We start from the raw sequence: 20,671 nt of genomic DNA on the forward strand, positions 1-20,671 counted from the left end.
GTTAATTATACACACATAATATTAATATAGGGCTGTGGTTATACTATATAAATAACTATTATCATAAATGTGTTGTTTTTTTAATTGTAAAAGCACAAGCTATTTCTTTCTATTTTAGAATAAGAATATACTTAAAAATAAAATATAAAAATAAACTAGACACTACAGTATGTCTCTCTTTATGCGGATTTATAACAATGTTTATTTCTGCAATTTTCTCCTGGTGGTAAGAAGGCGCATGGACGAGTGTTTGAAATAAAATACAGTAAACAAATAGGCCTAATTAAATATTAAACGGGAAAGTAAATTTAATCAAGGAAAAAAAAAGTCTGCTACAGTAGGCCTACTAGTACAAATCTGTGTAAAAAACCCACCAAAATAATATAAATATTCGACATTCCCAAAGGTGGCAAAAGGCCTGGTGGCAACGGGTCTGGGTGGCAACGGGCCTAGGGTGGCAATGGGCCGGAACCCTGGTTTGAATTGTAATCAGAAAATAAGAATTCCAGATTTAGCTTGTATTTGATTGGATTGGATTTTATTAGTGTATCACACCTATGATAATCATGGAGGTGCTATTCTTAGTCGCTTCTGACTATACACTACCGGTACTAGTCGCTTCTCACTAACATCACAAAGGCTCATAACATGCACTTTTTTACCCTCCAGATGTGGTGTCGCTCTCTGTTGCTGTTGCGTTAATGGTTTTCTTGATTATCGTAGCATTTATTCTGTTTTCGATCATAATAAGAAGGTAATTTACCAACATTTTATTCTTGATAATGAATCGTGGACTATTGATCCTCAAGCACAATTTACGGTCTCACTATATCTAACCATACAATTAGCTGTTGTGTCGCTGCTCCCTTCATGCCATGCGTCCATTTTATTCCTAAATAACACATTGTGTTACAATAAAATTTGGGATCGTCCCTTAGTACCCACAGCAACCAGTGCGATGCAGGCCTTAATGGCGAATAGAGGAATGAGCAAAAAGGTAACGTCTCTTACAAACATGATGCTCATAACCTTTATTTCACAGAAACTGGGCCTATAAATAGTGTGTGTGCGCCTCTTTTCATATTTGATGGTGACATCACAACAACTATACTGTACCTAGAGAAAAAAAAAATAGAATTAAATATGTCCATAAGTCTGGATACAATTATTACACCTTTATTATTTTATTTATTTTTTCTTTTACCACAAGAAGACAATTATTGATAGCACATAATTTATTTGTATAATAGTGCAACATTATATTATTGTTAATAAAGTTTGTCGTTAAAAAGTCAGGACATATAGTTCAAGTTGCCCCTACGCCGGCAGTTTGAACCACTAACCGGCCCTACATTGAGGCATTATTTTGCATTTTACTTTTTAGGAAATTATTCAAAAAGAACGCTGGTAATCTGTTTCGTAATTTTGACTAGACAGACTATCTAATAGTTCCCTATGCTTAAATCTCAATTTGAAGATTTTATTTAAGGTGACCCGACTTGCCACCAGCTTTAACGAACTGCGCAATTATAAAATTCAAGTGTGTCATCTTTGCTGGTACGGATATAATGGAAAATGACTAGTAAAATTGTTTTGCATTTTGTAAACCAAAGTGAAGAATGTTTGAAATAATTATTTAAACAACTTTAACTTTTTACAGATACAGAAAGAACAGACTAGGAAGGTCGCGTGGTGCAATGTACACGAATTCAAACGAATATGTGATGCATCAATTCGGTACATCAGATGTCCCAGAGCAAGATGGCTACAGACGGCAGGAAAAAGAAAATGGCGACCGAGTTATTGAGATAACGATGGAAGATGCTGCAACATCTAACGATTTTAAATACCATGAACATAAAGATGATATATCAGTTGGAAACAACGACTATGTCCATGCTGGATATGATAATGAAGGAGCCGATTTAGAGAACGGAGAACATGGAGGTGCTACTGGGGGCTACTATGTTGATGCCGAGGTTGAAAACAGAAGCAATAGAATGATCGATATACATGATCAGGACGACCTAGAAGAAGACGAATTTGGATTGAATCGTAAATCAGCCAAAGGCAAGAAAAATAAAAGCTCGAAGAAAAAATCGAAGTTTAAAAAATCTTCAGATAAATCAAAACAGAAAGGATCGAATAAGGTAAAGAAACAACAAGATTCTGAACCCCAGGCTGTGAAAGAGGTAGAGGATGATGATGTCAGTGCCTTGAACACACAGGTAAACAAGAAACCTACTAAAACGGACGAGACTTTTCTCAAATCTTCTAACATGTCTGCTTCGACAGACGGATTGTACCAATCTATGGAAGAACTTAATGATACAACCATAACCGAAGAGAGCCCGAAAACTGAAAACAAACTTTCAAGTGAAGATAAAGACGTGGTTGCAAACACAGAGAGTGTATACGCACAGGTTGACAGAGAACATCTTGCTACGAAGAAAAGGCAGAAACAACACGTCTCGCAATCCCATGTAGCAGATGGTTCTCAAAAACACATCAACAATCTTTCGCCAACAGGAAGTCATACAACAGGTTCAGATGAGGGCTATGGTGAAGAAATCGAAGCAGCAGTCTAAATACGTTCGCTGGATTTTTTTTTTCAATGACGACTTCGTTCTTGAATATGTCTAAATAGGGTTTATATATCTTCCATTATACCATAATTTCAAACTTGGAATATTAACCCGGAGCACGCTAAATGGGAAAATGTTTGAAAGAGTACACCTATTTCTATTTGTCGGATTGAGTGTGGTTAGAATAATAGACCGTATAGGCTTACTGGTCTCTAAAAAATATAAGCATACCGTAACAAATATTACTGTATACTATAGCAAAATATAATTGTAAATAAAGTTATATGTCTATATTTTATTTATTTTTATACACAAAATGTAGCCCTGTTAGTGAAAAGGAATATAAAACATAATTTTGGAGTAGCAATTGAAGAATATTAATATGGTTATGTGTGAGTGTGTTTAATAATCTAAAATAATAAAACTAGAGCAAATAATTGGTGTTGGTATGAAATATACTGCATTTATGGACATGGGTTGCCAATATTTTATATATATATATATATATATATATATATATATATTAAATAGGCCCACATACCGTAGGCCCTATATAATATCGAGAACTACTATTCATTACTACGTATTTTCTAAAAAATGTGTAATGGAAGTATGTTATAGACATCGATTATCTATACCAGAGAGATCATCAGATCACCGAAATTCTTTATAATAATGTATCTAGAAATGTTCTATGCATTTAGTAGAGTGCCTGATAGAGCTCGTATAAATTCCGGACATCTATTCACCGGTTGTCAGTACAATGATACACCTAAATTTTATAGCGTCATTAATTATTTTTCTTTGATCATGGTTCTATAAACAATTATGCACAAAGTTATTTGAACAAATTGTATGTATTAATAGGCCTACCGGTAGAGTTCGTTTGTGTTGGTAGTTTCTGCTTATAGCACCATTTGTAAACTCTCGGTTTCTGCTCTATGATTACATACATCTAACTGCACAGTATCTACAGTAGGTGCGATGTTTTATTCTCATGAACTATATAGATGACGCTGCTGCACGAAATTGAGTAGGCCTATTTCTTTAAATCTTCTAAAATTATTGTATTTTCAATATTATCTAGATTCCTGTTTTCATTACAAAAAACAGATTGCATATTTTAATCACACCACTTTGTTAATATCTCCAGAATAACATAATAATAATAATTAATAAAGGAATACAGTATCATAATGTTTACATACGGTAATGCCCCGTCCTGACTATTGACAAAAACATGCCTAAATATAGTCATGATGATGACGTATCGGTAAATCTAATGATACTGTAATCCATTCATGGTTTTGCATAATTCTGCAGACAAGGCAGACCGATGACAGACAGCCAGCGGTGAAACCGTGAATACATAACTCCCGTTCTACCTCTGTGGCGGAGGTAGCAATTTGGTAGGAATTTTACTGAAACTAAGAATGTACTGTTAGCCATCACATTCATACTTTATGTTTAGGTTAGAAATACACAAATTTATACAATATTTTTGGTTTAAGAAAAGAAAGGTAGCGTTCAGATTATAGCTATATATAATCGCATAATATTTCCATTCGAAACAGAATAAATAAAATAACCTACTGAACAAAAGAAAAATACTGCATAGCGAGTATGTCATTGTATTGATCATTATTGTTAGACATGTATACAGCTTACATCAACATGTCTATATATAGGCCTATATATTGCCAACACGTCCATATGATAGTGAAGCGTACATTAATACATAAAAAACGTCATTATACGGTAACTGATTTTGTTCAAAAAAATCATGTCGTGTGAATCCCGTCAGTTTCCAATTCTCAACGTACAGTAGGCACAGTACACACAAATGTATTTACGAAAACCCACCACCGAGTAAATACGCTTGTGGACGACGATACTCAATAGATGTGGAAATTATGACACGGAACTAACAAGAAAATGAGGCCTAGGGCTAAACATTTACAAAATTGAATTATGCACTGAATAGTAAACAACTATACAATATCGTCAGTCTGTAAGGCCAAAACTAGTTCATTCTCAATAAAACCTTTTTTCAATTAACTATAGTAGTTCCTACAAAAATAAAGCGGTTATTGTCAAATGTTTATTTTCAGGTAAGACTGCTAAAAATCGTGTATCGCTCTACCGGTTTTATAAAAGCAATAAACCACAACTTGAGTGCAGAGATTAAATAGACGGTACTTTATAAAGAAGTAAGACAAATAGAGTGCCTCGTTATTTTAGTTTTATTTGGAATTTCCTCTATTATCATACAAAAGTGACACAAATTTCCTTGTTTGCTATCATGTGTTAGGTCTATGTTCAACTCGAATAAGTTCAACCAGAAAGAACGTTCGGTAACCGGTATAAGCCGGACCTTAAAAAACGGTCACACTAGCGTCTCAAGCCTGGCTTGACTCAACGCGGGTGAGATTTCAAGCCAGGCTCGAAATTCTGGGTCGGTCACACTAGTTGGATTGACCTCCAAATTATGAAAGTCGAAACAGCAGAGCCGTAAAGAGAGTTTGGCCAACTCTGTTTCACGGGGTTCGATATACGCGCGTGATTGGATGGATCGCAATCAAAGATTTTACACCAGACGTGCCCGAACCACTGTTCTTCAACTGATCTTTTATCAGCTTGTATTGGGCTCGCAATGCCTTCACTTTTGTTTGAATTTGGGGCGTCGTTCTCTTCTCATGTCCGAGACTGGCTAATATCAGCAAGCAAGCCAAAAATTCCCGTTTTGTTGTTTGTTTTTTTATTTTCTATCCGGTCTCTCAGCTCGGGTTGGCCCCACAAATCTACCAGGTCAGCAGTTTCCTGGTAGCTCCAAATCAATCGCATTATTATTAATTAAAAATTTGAATTAACTTTTATGAAAAGTAATGATTGCGTCTTGATTGAACACACATGAAGAATTCGTGGGTTTTTTATTCAAGAACTTCTAAACGCAACGGCGTCATCGACTGTGGTTGGTCGACAGCCGACGAGGAAATGTCAATCCAGGGTCAATGTGGGTGCTGAGCCGGGAGCGATTTTTTTCCGTAGGAAACTTCACTCGGTCCATCTCGGATTGACTCGACTCGAGTTCGATACGAGGAACAAGAGCAGACACTTCGCAATGTCGTGACGCTCGAGTTTTACTTTTATTGCTCTTTCTATGTTTACTACGGTAGGCCTATGAAATCTTACGGATTTATGGGATGTACTGTGACCTTCTTGTATGTTATTAAATGTTAGTATAATATTTACAACAACAACAGCTAGTACCCCCCTTTATAAAGTGTATATAGGACGTACACCAAAGGCTGACAGAAAGAAGATAAACTACTGCAGGCCTAAAGCAGGCTGAGTAAAGTCCTACCTACCATAGGCCCTCCCTAAACTAGGCCTAGCTGGTCCCTAGGCTAGGGTCCTGGCTGACACCAACAATCACGCTTTACATGACGTTGATTGAAATTTTGAAAAAAAGGGGAAAAAATTGAAGCATGAAATAAAAAATAGAGTGCATAAGAGAAATATTATTAAATAATACCGTAATAAATAAAATATACCATTCCGGCGTTATTGAACTTGGCCAAACTATCCCTGTAATGTAATTAATGTTAAATAATAATAATAATAATAATAATAATAATAATAATAATAATAATAATAATAATAATAATAATGTCAGCATTACTACCTTGGCCTAAGTCTTGTAATCAATAACCTATTTACTAGGCCTATAATTAATAACTAGCCCAAGGGAATATCTTTTGTGCGATTTCCCCTTAAACGTCGTTTTCGTTTTTTTTTAATGTTCTCTAATTTCTCCATTGTCTAAGTTCCTGAGGTAGGTTTTAATAACATAATAATAATAATGAATAATAATAGGCCTAATAATAATAATAAATAGGCCCTATAATAATTTCGGCATTAATTAACTTGGTCTAGCCTTGTAATCAAGAACCTGCAGATACTATTTACCATATAACTAGGCTTACATTTATACATTCATTGGTGCTCTGCCATTTTGGCAGGTCTTTGGCATCCAGTATTTAGAGCTGCCTATTCTCAGCTGAAAATTTGAAAACTTCTGAGAGCGTTCTCTCAGAAGTTGTTTTGCATTTTGTAGACGTTTAGCTGTTGATGACCTTTTGACCTCCTGAATTCTGCAATACTGTATGAGATTTTCGGCCCGAGTCGATTCAGTCGAGACGGCTCGAGTGGAGTTTCATGTAAATGTTTCATACGATCGAGATAGGTAGATTGAGATCGAGGTCACGCCAGGCGCGAGTCGGTGCAGATGCGGTCACATTACGAAAATCTCACCCGCGGTGAGTCAAGCCAGGCTTGAGACGCTAGTGTGACCGTAGCCAGAGCAGCTTAGTTTAGTCGGCTTAATTACCTCCATGATTTCAGCTGGAGCTGAAATGCAAGTTAAGTCTGGTTTCCAAAAAAATCACTACACGCTGTCGCCGAGTCTTTTGGCGACGCTGATTGGTCATTTAAGCTCATAGCTATTTAATAACCCCCCACCGTCGGGGAAGACGATAAGTTTAAGTTTTGTCGGGGAACAAATACAAAAAAAATATTTACATGTAATATTCGTTTAGCTACCATATTGTTTGTGTTAACTTTTCATCACAAAAACAACAATAATAATAATAATAATAATAATAATAATAATAATAATTCAATGAGACTAATTTAAAATAATTTGCGTTCTGTTATGACAAATGCTCATTTAGATAGCCTCAGAGATTATTTATGATTTTAGTCGCAACCAATCTACACATGATCCGGTAACTATTAATGGTGAATGTGTGGAAAGAGTTCATGAATATTTCTATCTTGGAATTACAATTGACGATAAATTAAGCTGGAATGCACACGCTGATAAACTGGCCAGTAAGGCAACTGAAAGGTTGTATTTTCTCCGAAGGTTAGGAAGCTTGTTTTTAAATAAATCAATTTTATTACTTTTTATAGATCTGTTATACAGAGTATACTTAATTTTTGTTTATTATGCACTTTTGGAAATTTTAGTAAAGAAAATAAGAACAAGTTTGAGAGAGTAAGACGGTCAGGAGAACAGTGCATTGGTTGTGATATCACTACGATCAATGCTCTATATGAGGAGAATGTTAGGAAAAAGCTTGATTTAATTATGTTGGACGAATCCCACTCTTTACATAATCACTATGTATTTATGCGTTCTGGTCAGAGATTACGAGCTCCTCGTTCGATATATAACAAACACAATTTTTCATTTGTAATGAACTCAATTAGATTATATAATAAATATGCATCAAGATAATGTGATGATCGTTGTAATAGTAATAATAAATATAAAACATTCATATAGAGCATTGATCGTAATGATAATGATTGTAATAATGATTATAATTGTGATAATAATTGTTAATAAGAATAATATTTTATGTATTTTCATGTATTTTATATATGTTTTTTATTGATTTTTATGTTTTAATGTTTGGACAAATAAAAGTTTATATTATCTTATTTTATTACATTGTGGTGAAGCAACCTCGACCATGAAAGCGTGGTTGACAGATTTCATGCAAAATTTCACTTAATTAAATGGTTACATTGCATACTCTTTGTTTCTTGCTTCAATCAAAATGTTTTGGTTTTGGAAGCTGATTAGAAAGCATAGCCTACATGATGTCATATTATAGTAACTCGATTGCCTATCAAATAAGTAATAAAAATTCGCCATAATTCATCAAATATCCATTGCTTTCAGGGGAGAAGCCCCCTGGACCCCCACGGGGGCCCTAGGCGTCCCCCTGTCCCCCACTCAAGTGGGACTCGATTCGCTCAAATAGCCCACCGTCGGGGCCTTTAGCCCCTGTCGGGCAGGTCCTGGCGCCACCACTGTAGTTTCCATAGAATCGCTCACTCTATCGGACCGGCGACTGTCATCTTTGCCTATTGCCTTGCAAACGAATCCGGGTGCCTTCCCGATTGCGTCAGGACATGATTAATAATTAATAAATATCTTCTCCCCCTGGGGGTTTGGTGCATGCTATTGCCCTTTTGCGGTTCAGTGATTCCCCCCTCCACCTTGCCTTCCTTTTTGGTCCCTGTGCAATTTATTCAATGTATTTTTCTATATTGTAATTTTTTTCTGATGTTTGTGATTTTCTCATTTATGTTTCTTGATATTTTTATGACAATCCTTAATTACAGTTATAATAATGATAATAAATAATAATGAAAATAATATTGATTATAATATTCTTAATTGTAACGATAATGATTATGTTTTGACCTTGGTGCAATCTTTTTTCTCTTTTTGATGTTTTTGTTATGATGTCCTTTTAGATTTGTATTACTTTTCTTAACTATAATAATAATGACAATAATAATGACAATTTTTGATCTTTGTGCAATCCTTTTTTCTCTTTTTTTTTTATCTACTTGTTATGATGTTTTTTGATCTTTTTTATATTAGTATTCATAACTATTGGATAGAATATCGATCCTTATGCAATATTTTTCTCTTTTTTGATGTACTTGTTTTTTTATCTTTGCTGTTTGATTTTTTTAATGGTTTTAATTGTTAACATAATTCGCAATTCAGCCTTTTGGATGCTATGTTTTATGTCTTAATTTGAATTTTGAATTTTGAATAAATATACCATTTTGAATGAATGGCTGCAAATCGAAGGAAATATATGTTTTAACACTACGGCCAATTCCTATTCAGGGGACACCCCTATTGAGGAGAAACTTTCTTGGTTACGAAGGTGTCCACTTAGGGGTTCTATTGTAATTAAAATACAGAGGCCCCATTGCTGTCTCTTATACACATCTAGATGTGTATAAGAGACAGATTGCCTTACAATCCTTTAAAATTCTCATTTAATTTCCCCTTTTGTTTTTCTTTTCTGTTTCTTATATTTATATATATACTGTTTATATATATTTTTTATGAATTTTTCTTTTAATTTTATTTTGTTATATAATGTAGTTTAAGATAATACCCTGGACCTCAGGGAAGAACAGTGTAACAATACTGACTGAGTATCCAGAATAAAGAAAGATTCTATTCTATTCTATTACCAAAGGACAAACAGATTATATCAGCTAATATATTCAAGGACATCATGGTTTCTTTCTGTGAATATTTTTTTTACTATAATAATTGTACCCTTCTAGATGCTTTACAGAGACCTTACCATCTCAACTGTCCGCAAAAATTTCAAACAATAATTTGCTGAAAATTAAAAGAATTCCCAGTTTTAAAAGAATCCTTAGACATGCCCGGATTTCCACATTATTTAAACTTTTCAGCACAACTCATAACATGATGTCTGAATTTTGTCTGATGACATTGCATAATATTATTAAAGGTATAAGTTTTCTAACTAACTATAGATACTAATTTACTAACTGTACTACATTAGCTCTAATGAGAAATATATTTTAAATGAATTTTTTGCTGCGAAGCAGCCAATTCATATTCTTGACAGCAATTTGACATCTGAAAGGTCATTGTTTGTCAAAAAACAAGGGCCTATAAGACGACTGAAAAGCGGAGTTTCCTTCTTTCCTTCTGCCGGGTAAAATCAATTACTTTAGGCGACGTTTGTAGACTAACCAACACGTACCAACGTCCGCATGTCGCGCTAGCCTTATCCTACTCTAGGCCTAGACTAGCTAGGATGGTATAGGCCTAGCCTTGAAGGGACCTTTCCAGACTATCAAATGTTATTTGACAAAAACATGTGGCAAGCCTAAATATGGTCATGATGACATCACATAGTATAGGCACATTCATGACTATATATAGGCAAACAACATTTTTTTTCAATGAAAATTTTATAATCTGGTAATGACTTAAGACAATGTTAAACTATTAATAAAAATGTATAGATTCATACACCATTATTACTATAAAGTACAGATATACATAGTATATTACGGTATGTTCTTTTTTTTACAGTACATATTAATCCCTAGACGTTCTATTTGTTACACTGCTGGGTACAGAGACTGCGACTGGAATGGAATACTTGGCAAGTCTGACTTGTATTGTGGTTGACATTGGATCTGTAGGCAAACCAAAAAACACAATAAAAAAAAAACTGATTATAAATCCTTTTTACAATCAAAACATTATGAAATGAATCACTTTGTTGACTCCTTTTTGTATAAATTTAATGAGAAGTTCGGCCAACTTTACAGATAATCCCAGAAAAAAAAATAGTGGCTTTAAATTAGGCATGCAGTACTGAAAACTCTTCTTTTGATTGAAAAGATGTTTCCTAAACACAGTTTAATACAGTATATAGTATCTTATATTTATTTATTTATTTGTAACATTTCACCTTTGTTTCAGTAGCCCTTACAGCCAGTGGTGCTAAAATAAACAACCAACAATTGTACTTATTTTTTAAACATGGTTAACATTATTTTTACAAGTTGGGAAAAAATCCCTTAATGAGAAAATCCACAGAAGTATTTATAAACTTCGCCCCATATTCAGAGCACTTAAAAATAGTTGAAAAGAAAAACATTTAACATTTATTATTATCCTTCTAGAGAGACTACAATGACAATAATATACAATAAACAACAATAAATAATAACAATAGCAAGTTGTTTCTACTTACAAAATGAAACCATCTTGATACATGATTATATTTCTCCTTTTCTTGGTAGGTAAGATGACTCTATAAAGGAAATTGACGCAAATTTTTTTGTAATTCCAACTCAATTCTATAATGATAGGAAGCAGGTTTACATGTTTTCCTTCTACCTAAAACTCACTTAATCATGGAAAACAAACACATACATCAGTAAATCATCTTAACAGAGCTTTCAAGAACACCTAACTTTAAGAACACACAATAGCATAAATGGGCCATACAAAATAAGCAGGTCCAACCTGCTCCCTGCAACTTCTGAAGGTTAAGATGATATTCATTGCTCACTACTGTCTCATTACAATCTCAAGTCATCTTGAATACTGAATAGATACGACCAAGAGGGCAGCAAACATACAATTTTAGTAATGCCTGCACAGTCAATTAAGAAATAGGCTCTCAGAGAGAGCACTTGTCAAGTAACTGCTTAATAGAGTTTTTTTGTTTTTGTTTGTCTTTTTTTTTTTTTTTTTTACTACTTTTAACTAACAAGCATTTCACGCTTTTTGTGTGGGCAATTCACATGAATGAATACTTGTATAAGTAACAGATTGTTGACTTTTTAGTTCTTTCTAGGACAGGCCTAGGCATGGCATCATGTTTCATTGGCTTAACTTTGGAAGACTGTTCATTTCTATCTTTAGCTTATGACGCATCCCATCATTTCTCCAAACGGATTTACTCCTACAACTTACAGGTGAGATGATAGAAAAGTGTCTACTTGCCTGCAAGTATGCGGTAGACACAAAGAAGGCATAGTTAATGCCCTAATTTGTTGTCTTAAAAATGTGTATTTTCGTATATATTGGTAATTGTAATGGTTGGGTACTTTATTCAAATAAACATTTAATCAAATCTATTCTAGTAATATTTAGTATCAGGCCTTCTAAAAAAAAAAATTAGATTTATCATTATTAGATTTATATGGCAAAAATGGTTTACTGTAGAGCTTATGCTTACCATAATAGAATGGAGTCCATGGTAAATACAGAGGTCGGCAATAGTAAGACAGTTACCAACAAAGTATGTATTATTAGATAAGTAGGCATTCAATTCCTGCAAGAGAAATTATATTAATAAATAAATAACGAGTATACTTAATAGCGTAAAAGTGCAGTATTTAGAGAGCAGAATAGCGCACACAGTTTGTTTAAGCTGGTGGTACCCAATGTGTGCACTGGATGAAGAAGATCTTTGTGTTTCTCTTTATAATTCATCTGGCTTTTTTCCCTATATTGTCTGTCGATTAACGTAAATCACCGATTTCATGTACAACATAGCTCATGACCATGATAAATTGCAGTGTTTATTTAGCCGGTAGTATGCCTATAGAGTACCATAGTCATGTCGTCAAGATGCCAGATGGCGCTCTCTGTTGTCAACAGACGCTGGTTATGTAACATCTATTCATTTACAAAGGATTTTTGTGATGGTTAGTTAGGAAGGATGCACTCAAACAATAACTTTAAAGGATAGAGAAATTTGAATTTATCTAGCAGAATATACTGTCTATGGCCAGAAATAGCACTCTTACACCATGGAGGTATTATTGAAAAGGAGATCACTCGGCAAAGCTACGCGCACGCAGCGCTATGCAAATGAACCAAGATCAAAGTTGCCGCAGCGCGTAAAGAACGTTTGCGCGATGCCTTTGAAGTCCCATGTGTTCCCCGCCGTCAAATTTTCAGCAGGCATAGTTGACCAGAAAATTTAACATGACGAAATGGAGAGCACCTTCTTTTCTCAATGCGCACTACATACTGTCAATCACATGGCTGCGCAATCTTTTCTATTTTGAAGCTGATACATTTATCTCTCATAAAATATCAAACATATTAATATTTTCCACCAAGAAAAGTTTCGAATTTAATGGAATATTTACATGACCTATAAAAGTATAGTATATTTCAACTTCAATTTTCATAAATTGGCCAAAATTTGCCAATTCTAATTTTAACAGATATTAATTAATAAATGATTAAGGATTATAATAAACTAAGTCATTTTAGGGTTAACGAGGGTTAGATGTGTATAAGAGACAGATTGCACAACTGCTCTGCTGGAAGCGTATAAATGCATGTCGTTGCCAAGTTGTTGCTAACGAAAAAATGTGAATTATAGGGTAATACGCCCGCGCGCGATCCAAAAGCGGGGAACACATAGGTTTGTCGCGTCAATAATACCTCCATGCTTACACAAACATTGTAAGTGAAATTATCTTTTTTTTTGCCAATTTTTAACTAATTTCCCCCAAAACTTTGGAAGGGCCTGGCTGTCTGCCACATCCCAAACCACACCTTGAAACCCTCTATGAAAATGATAACTGAGTTGTCATGTTTGGGTGCCAGTGGTTTATCTTACTTTTAAAATTAAGTAAACATCTTTTTCATTCTCGCATCTATCCACTTCTGTTACTCTATATTCCAACCATTGTCTAATGCTAGCCTTATCCTCTGGACTTCTATACTCTTCCTGAGATGCGTCTCTCTGTGCAAGATACTGCAATATGGTACTCAGTCCATTCAGAGTTGTGCCATTGTCATGTAGAGCTGGTGCCTAAAAATAGCAAAAAGAACACTGTACTACATAAATGTATACACCTGTACTACATAATTATTTATATAGTAAGTATGCTTATGTGTGTTGACATGTGTACATTTTTGACTTGATTATTGTCTATTTGCTGTAGGCCTACAACCATGTAAATTATAGATTTGGTATCAATTTTTATACTTTTTATTGTTCATGTCTTTATTTTCTTGTTTTTACATGATTATTTGGTCTATATAATAATAATAATAATAATAATAATAATAATAATAATAATAATAATAATAATAATAATAGACTAATATATTGCTTTATTGTTAAGCCCTCAATGCACTTCACATTATCATATTACCCCAGTCATTGGATCAAATCTGGGGAGTATTTCATAACATTGCAGCAGCTACATCAGTGCATTTTGACATTTAACCCTACCAGCTACCCACTTACTCCTGGGTGGAGAGAAGCAATGCAGATAAAGTGCCTTGCCTAAGGACACAAGCGAAACGCAGGAATTGAAGCCCCGACCTCGAGGTTGGGACACCAAACCAATCCCGCTGTGCCAAACCACTTCCACAAAAATAAAAATCTGGCACCAGACAGTTAGGAGTCCCAGGCTCACCATTAGGACTCTCTATGAGCGCCAAAGTTTTAGGATGTACGTACAAGTAGCTAGAAATTAACTGCATGCATGTTTTTGAGTGACGTTTCATGAAATTAACTTTTTTAATATAAACTTCTTATACATATTTAATTATTATAGGCTTTTAGAAGTTTTAGACCTATTTTACAATCAATATAAACTAGCCTTAGTCAATGACATTGCTACTTTATTAAGCATTAAATTGCATAATCTTATTGCTTCTTCTAATAGCAAGTCTCAACAGTGTGTACCCTCATACTGTACTAAAAATAAAACATCCTCTGTCCAAAAATTAGGCTGAAAAATCTGTCCACGCATTTCTAATAAATACAGTTCACCCTCCCATTCGAGACCACCTTTGGGACCTGAAAATGTGGGGTGGTCTCGGGGTTGGTCTCCAATTAGAGGGCTAGCGTTGTGTTAAATGGTTGAAGATTGTCATTTGGGTCTTTGGAAACGTGGTATTTGGGCTAGGCCTTGTTGTTGATATATCCTCCACGCAACAGTATGTTCCTTGTAATTGCATGTCTTTTTTGCTCAATGCTCGGTATCAACGCAAATTTTCTTTACTTCATGTCAATCTTGATGGGGGAGGGGGTGTAACGTAACTGGACATCCTAGATTTTGCAGGGATTCCCAGATGACACCCCATTCAGTCGGCACATGACTGCAATTCAAAAATATTTGGAAATAAAATAAAAACCTATGAGGCCTAACTAAAAACAAAAAAAAACACCTTTATTTTAACCATCCCTAACTCTAAGACGTAGGATAGGCCCTGACTGAGACGAGACCTCGTAAGGGACATATTAGGCCTAGGAGGGGGAGGGCTAGCCTACCCTAGGCTGAGAGCCATACAGCTGAGCTAGGCCTAGGCCCCCTACTCTACCCTACTTAGTACTAGGGCCTAGTCTTTATTAGAAGCCGCCCACTGCAGTCTGCAGCCTGCTTGTTCCTAGCTGGCAGAAATTACATAGCACACACAAAAAAAAAAAAAAAAAAAACACGAAGTAAACTAAAGAAAGGTAGGCCTAGGACCAGCTACTAGGCATTGGCCTAGGCAGGCCCTAACCTAGTAGGATAGGCCTAGGGAGGGCCTATGCTAGGCCTCTAGGCCTAGCCTACTACTACTACTAGGTACTAGCCTAGGGCCTACTCTAGAGAGGCCTAGGCCTAGGCCTACTACGAGGCCTAGGCTAGGCTAGCTAGGCTAGGCCTCCTAGTACTAGGGCTTAAATCATGGTTCCAATATATCCTACATAGGCTTTAGCCCATAGTTTGTACATAGAAAATTTGGATTTTTATCATTATTAATTTTACCTTTGTTTCACTGTTAATATTTACTTTTACATTTTCAACCCTAAAATATCTCGCGATACTTCGTATCTCATGTTTTGTGTCAGCCATTTTAAAGGTTAAGAGTTCATTTATTTTATATTTTAAACATTATTATAAATTATTATTCATAAAGAAACCATTTGCCCAATTAAAATATAAATTATTACAAAAGGAAAATCTTAAAAACTTATTAAAATACTGATTTTTAATTATACTTTAATTTCATGTAAAATTTAATAAACTTGTAAACATATTTTAGGCTTAGCCTAAGGAAGAATTAATTTTTTATTCAGAAACATGGCGGTTTCCGAATGTGGTGGGAGTGTGTTAGCTTCTATTTTAGAGGCTAATGAGTTGGATAAAATAAGCGAAACTGCTAGAAATAAACTTGAATGCACTCTTTGCTCAAAAGAAGCAATAGCCGACGGCCTGAAGACTGAAATTCAAAAATTTCGCATTGATTACGGTACGTTTAGGCCTAGCCTAGGCTAGCCTCTAGGCCTAGGCTAGTAGTAGTCCGTCAAATATCTTTTTAGGCCTAGGTGCTAGGGTAGTGCCTAGTCTACCCTCGGCCTAGCTTGGCCTTAGCTATAGTTAGCCTAGGCCCTAACTAATACCCGATTCACACGTACAAAAATCTTACCAAATGTAACAAAATGTAACCAAAAGTAACATTTTACGGCACGTGTGAAAGTACCTCCGTGTAATATCCTTGTAAAATCTCGGAACGTCTCGGTAATCTTTACCAGCCTCAGCGAGGCTGGTAAAGTTTCCGAGATGTAACATGGATGGATCTGCGCATGCGCAGGGATTTCAACACAACAACAATCTGCTGTTTCACGGGGTTCTTTGAATTTTCTTCCTTCTGAATACGATTCTGATCCACTAGAAATAGATAGGCCTAGTTTTTCTCAATGATGAATGAATTACCCTTGTTATTGATGTTAATTAGTAATGGTAGAAGAAGAAGATATACATAAAATGAACGTCGGGATGGTGTTAGTACTATTACTAGTATTACAGGAGTCGACAGAAACGTTGGAAGCTATGCCTAGTTTAGAAGTAGTAGTACAGCAGTTAAGGGTATTGATTGCTTCGAATGTTTACTGCGATGGTGAGTTCAACAGTCCATCTGTGACAGGGGTTCTCAACTAGGCCTAGGCTAGACCTATATCGCAGTAGGGGAAAAATGGTTCATTGAATAAACACTGAATAAATTTTACACAACCTTGGCATTACCTTACAGACGCGTGTGAATGCTTTTTATCTCGGTAGGAATAACTCGGGAGATCGCTCGGTTACAATTTGTTACTTTTTGTTAAATTTAACTTCACGTGTGAATCGGGTATAAGCCTGGCTGGGCCAGCTAGTTAGGAGGGGACAGCCCTTTTGAGCTAGGTTCCAGTTAAGTTAGATTAACCTGCTCCTGCCCTGACTGATTAATTAATGTGCATTTCTTTTTTTTTTAAACTGTAAACTGAACTGAATGAATCATGAATGGGCCAACAGTTTGAACAAACATGGCCAGCCGTATCAGGGCTTGAAATTAAGGGTTATTTGGTCGCATTTGCGACCTGATTTTTTAAAGGCGCTGTTTTTAAAGGTGTGTTTCTGCATCACACTAGTGAAAGCGACGCTGCCTCGACATCAGTTGTTGGAGCCCCCTCTTGAAGAAGCAATCCAAATTATTTACCTTTTTTGGCAAAATCATTTACCAGTCAGATATACTTTTAATAAATAAATCTATTATTTTATTAACACCTATAATAAATGAAAATCGATGACGCACACTGACGCATATACCCTAGTGGGGTTCCTCTGTCAGTATAGATTTAGATTCAGAATACAAATTCAAAACATACACAAGGGAAGGAAATGAAGAGAGCAAGAGTACAGCACTACAATGCATTCTGACCACATTCATAGAATTTTTTTTTCAATATTTGTTACATGATAGTAGAAAGTAATTATAATCTGACCTAGGCATATATTTTAAATAAACTGAAGACTTACAAACAGTTATTATTGTTTACAGTGTTTCATTTCTTCACAAGATGTGTATAAGAGACAGGACATACCCATTGATGTAGCACTTCAATGTATCAAATTAATCACCTGTTTTACGCGCTTGTTAGTTCCTTTGTTGTTTATGTCAATCGTGATACAGAGCAGTTGATCATACAGGATCACACATCCTTTGAAATAGCACGTTTTAATTGACAGTAAATGTATACGTATTAAACCTCAGAATCTGCTAAGAATCACGTGTTATATTCTTGCATTGACTTCGAATAATATAATAATATTATTATTATACTACAATATTTGCAAATCGTTGACGCACACTTACGCATATACCCTAGTGGGGTCCTCTGTCAGTATAGATTTAGATTCAGAATACAAATTCAAAACATACACAAGGGAAGGAAATGAAGAGAGCAAGAGTACAGCACTACAATGCATTCTGACCACATTCATAGAATTTTTTTTTCAATATTTGTTACATGATAGTAGAAAGTAATTATAATCTGACCTAGGCATATATTTTAAATAAACTGAAGACTTACAAACAGTTATTATTGTTTACAGTGTTTCATTTCTTCACATAACATCTCAATGGTTTATTCAACAGAGCAACGCTACTTTGAACTTGAAAAGAAGTTGATTGCAGCTAAGGGCCGATTCCAGTCGGAAGCTTCTTCTGCTAGTCACCTGAAAAAAGAAAATGTTGAATTCGGTGAGTGAAGATTGAGGATGGAATAGATTGATTTGATATGTCTAAGGAAAGGATCCAACATTGCAGCTCCAATTTCCAAGTGGTTTTTAAGTTATGATCTTTTTTGAATGTTGTTACCACGCCCCTTTTTCATTCTGGTAAAGACTCCTAAAATTTTTACGGTTTTTAAGAAGATATATCATCTGGAATCACAAAGATAAAAGGTTGAAAATTGCTACATACAGTAGACTGATATTTGGCCCCTCTTTCAAAAAGTATCATTCAAAATTGGGTAGCATATTGTATTACTGTAAAGTGTTATTCCTCCAAAACATCCTCCGAAGTGTTTTGTTGACCAGTAGCCTACGTAAGGAAGCTAAAGTTTTAAAATGTGATGGGTATGCTCATACTATTACATATAAAGTATATAGGTTTGCAAGGTAGAGAAATAATGAAGGTATGATGGGATCCCATAATCTGTTTTTCCATAAATTCATTGCAACCTACAAACATTTTATTAAGCCCTGCCATCCAACAGCCAATTTGTAAACGAATAAACTCTGTCACATAGCAGCTGTTTTATGGTCTGTTATTTTTTTTTTTTTTTCCAGAAAAACAAGTGAAAGATTTGACAGAGGAATTGAAAGAAGTGACATCATCTCGCGATAAAATTGAGATCACCCACCAGCAGGTCTGTCGTTCCAATGATCACCTTGAAACAGAAAAGCAAGACTTACTGGATGCCCTGGAACGCAAGAATGTGGAACTTGAAAGACTCAATGGTAAGGAACATTTCAAAGTTTGCAATGCATGTTGTTCATTTCTGCATATTTCATAGTTTTACAGATTTATACTTAATGTTATATTATGTTTATTGTAAAATCGTGAAAATTTTCTTAATTGCAAAAAATTGGATTGCTCATTTATAAACATTTATAAATCATATTTAAAGAATCATCTTCCAATGTGACAAAATTACAAACAATGGACTTATTTATAATTTTTTTTTTTTTCAAGTTGAGCTTGAGTTTAAATTAGGTTCTGAACTAAATAAATATGTAAAGTGAGTGATGTTTTGCCCTGCCTGATATGTTATTATACCAAATACTTAGAACGTTCTCAAATACTTGCAAAAAAAGGTGACTCGGGTGGAAATTGAACCCACGACCTCTAGACAACAAGCCTGGTGTCGTAACCACTAGACCACCAAGCTTGCGCTTAGTGACTAGTGTTAAATCCGCTATTTTCTTGACGCAAGCACAACAAAAAAGATTTATGTTTGGTTTTTTTTTGTTTTTTTGTTTTTCAGCTGATTGGAAAAACTTAACAGAAAAATTAGCAACAGCAAACCAACAGAAAGTTGAGGCTCAGGTTAAACTTGATGAGATTCAGAGCCATGACATGTCTGCAAAGGTAAAGCCAGGTCCACATGGTTAGATTTGTGTTTTTTTTTCTACTCTCATAAAGGAAAATGAACATTAATTACAAAAAAAAATCATCAAACCTACAAAAAAAAAAAAACTGCATCAATATACAAGAGAAACAATTCACAAACACTTCTATAGTCACCAAACCAGTGGTGGCGCCAGTGGGCACAAGGGGGATTACGCCCCCATCTGATAGACCTGAACCCCCATCCTGCCACAAGGTCCTTCATTAAAAAATAGCTACATCCCCGCATCGCACATTTCACACTCTCTGTTGGCAAATTTCTGAGCCACTGCTGGGCAATGCGTAAACATTAAGATCAAAAATAGCTTTTGATAACCATTTAAACCTCCGTAAATACTTATTTACAAAAACCCTCATCAAACCTACAAAAAAAAAATCATCAAGATGCAAGAAACACTACAAATAGACACCAAATTTACACCCAAAAAATACTTCAAAAAGTTTAAAAATAGCATTGGATAACACTTTAAACCTTAATAAATATTTTGTAAAGGTTTTTAAAAAACTGTTAGTTCAGGCAACACACATTAGGCATATGCATGTTCGCTAATTGATCACTTCCTGTTTTTAGTATCGTGAGAAGAGACTGGAGCAAGAGAAGCAACTACTTGCATCTCAAAATGAATGGCTCAACACAGAACTGAAAACCAAGACAAATGATTTGCTTGCTGTAAAGAAAGAAAAAGTAAGTTAATTATTAAAGTCTATATCATGTTTTGCTTTGTAGTCA

At 35.0% G+C, this 20,671-nt stretch overlaps 3 protein-coding genes across 3 annotated transcripts in view; 2 read left to right on the top strand and 1 right to left on the bottom strand.

Moving 5' to 3' along the window:
• The first annotated feature begins 634 nt into the window (after positions 1–634).
• Positions 635–3,141, top strand: LOC117111534 (protein pxr1-like). The gene is made up of 2 exons (XM_033254468.1): positions 635–754; positions 1,661–3,141. Exons 1-2 carry the CDS (start codon positions 702–704, stop codon positions 2,586–2,588), a joined length of 981 nt encoding a protein of 326 aa, XP_033110359.1. The 5' UTR covers positions 635–701; the 3' UTR covers positions 2,589–3,141.
• A 7,396-nt stretch (positions 3,142–10,537) lies between these two features.
• LOC117111509 (eukaryotic translation elongation factor 1 epsilon-1-like) lies at positions 10,538–15,859 on the bottom strand. Its single transcript, XM_033254426.1, has 5 exons — positions 15,756–15,859; positions 13,607–13,801; positions 12,206–12,301; positions 11,213–11,272; positions 10,538–10,649 (listed from the first exon to the last, which is right to left on the bottom strand). The coding sequence occupies exons 1-5, from the start codon at positions 15,840–15,842 to the stop codon at positions 10,572–10,574; spliced, it is 516 nt and encodes a 171-aa protein (XP_033110317.1). The 5' UTR covers positions 15,843–15,859; the 3' UTR covers positions 10,538–10,571.
• Positions 15,860–16,070: 211 nt separating this feature from the next.
• Positions 16,071–20,671, top strand: part of LOC117111451 (nucleoprotein TPR-like) — a gene marked incomplete in the record, with an annotated part of 53,285 nt that continues 48,684 nt past the window's right edge. Inside the window, 5 exon segments of the mRNA XM_033254379.1 lie at positions 16,071–16,239; positions 18,406–18,510; positions 19,101–19,271; positions 19,799–19,902; positions 20,513–20,626. Of these exon segments, the coding sequence (XP_033110270.1) occupies positions 16,071–16,239; positions 18,406–18,510; positions 19,101–19,271; positions 19,799–19,902; positions 20,513–20,626 (663 nt within the window).

Source organism: Anneissia japonica, unplaced genomic scaffold, assembly GCF_011630105.1.
Source record: "Anneissia japonica isolate Jap-2015-1 unplaced genomic scaffold, ASM1163010v1 scaffold351_len699533_cov169, whole genome shotgun sequence".
In the NCBI taxonomy this organism is placed as follows: domain Eukaryota; kingdom Metazoa; phylum Echinodermata; class Crinoidea; order Comatulida; family Comatulidae; genus Anneissia; species Anneissia japonica.

Coding starts and splice junctions, on each gene's coding strand:
- LOC117111534 (XM_033254468.1), top strand. CDS start 702: ATGGTTTTCTTGATTATCGTAGCATTTATTCTGTTTTCGATCATAATA. Junction 755..1,660: donor TTTTCGATCATAATAAGAAG/GTAATTTACCAA, acceptor AACTTTTTACAG/ATACAGAAAGAACAGACTAG.
- LOC117111509 (XM_033254426.1), bottom strand. CDS start 15,842: ATGGCTGACACAAAACATGAGATACGAAGTATCGCGAGATATTTTAGG. Junction 13,802..15,755: donor ATATTAACAGTGAAACAAAG/GTAAAATTAATA, acceptor TGCTATTTTTAG/GCACCAGCTCTACATGACAA. Junction 11,273..12,205: donor ATGGACTCCATTCTATTATG/GTAAGCATAAGC, acceptor TTTCCTTTATAG/AGTCATCTTACCTACCAAGA.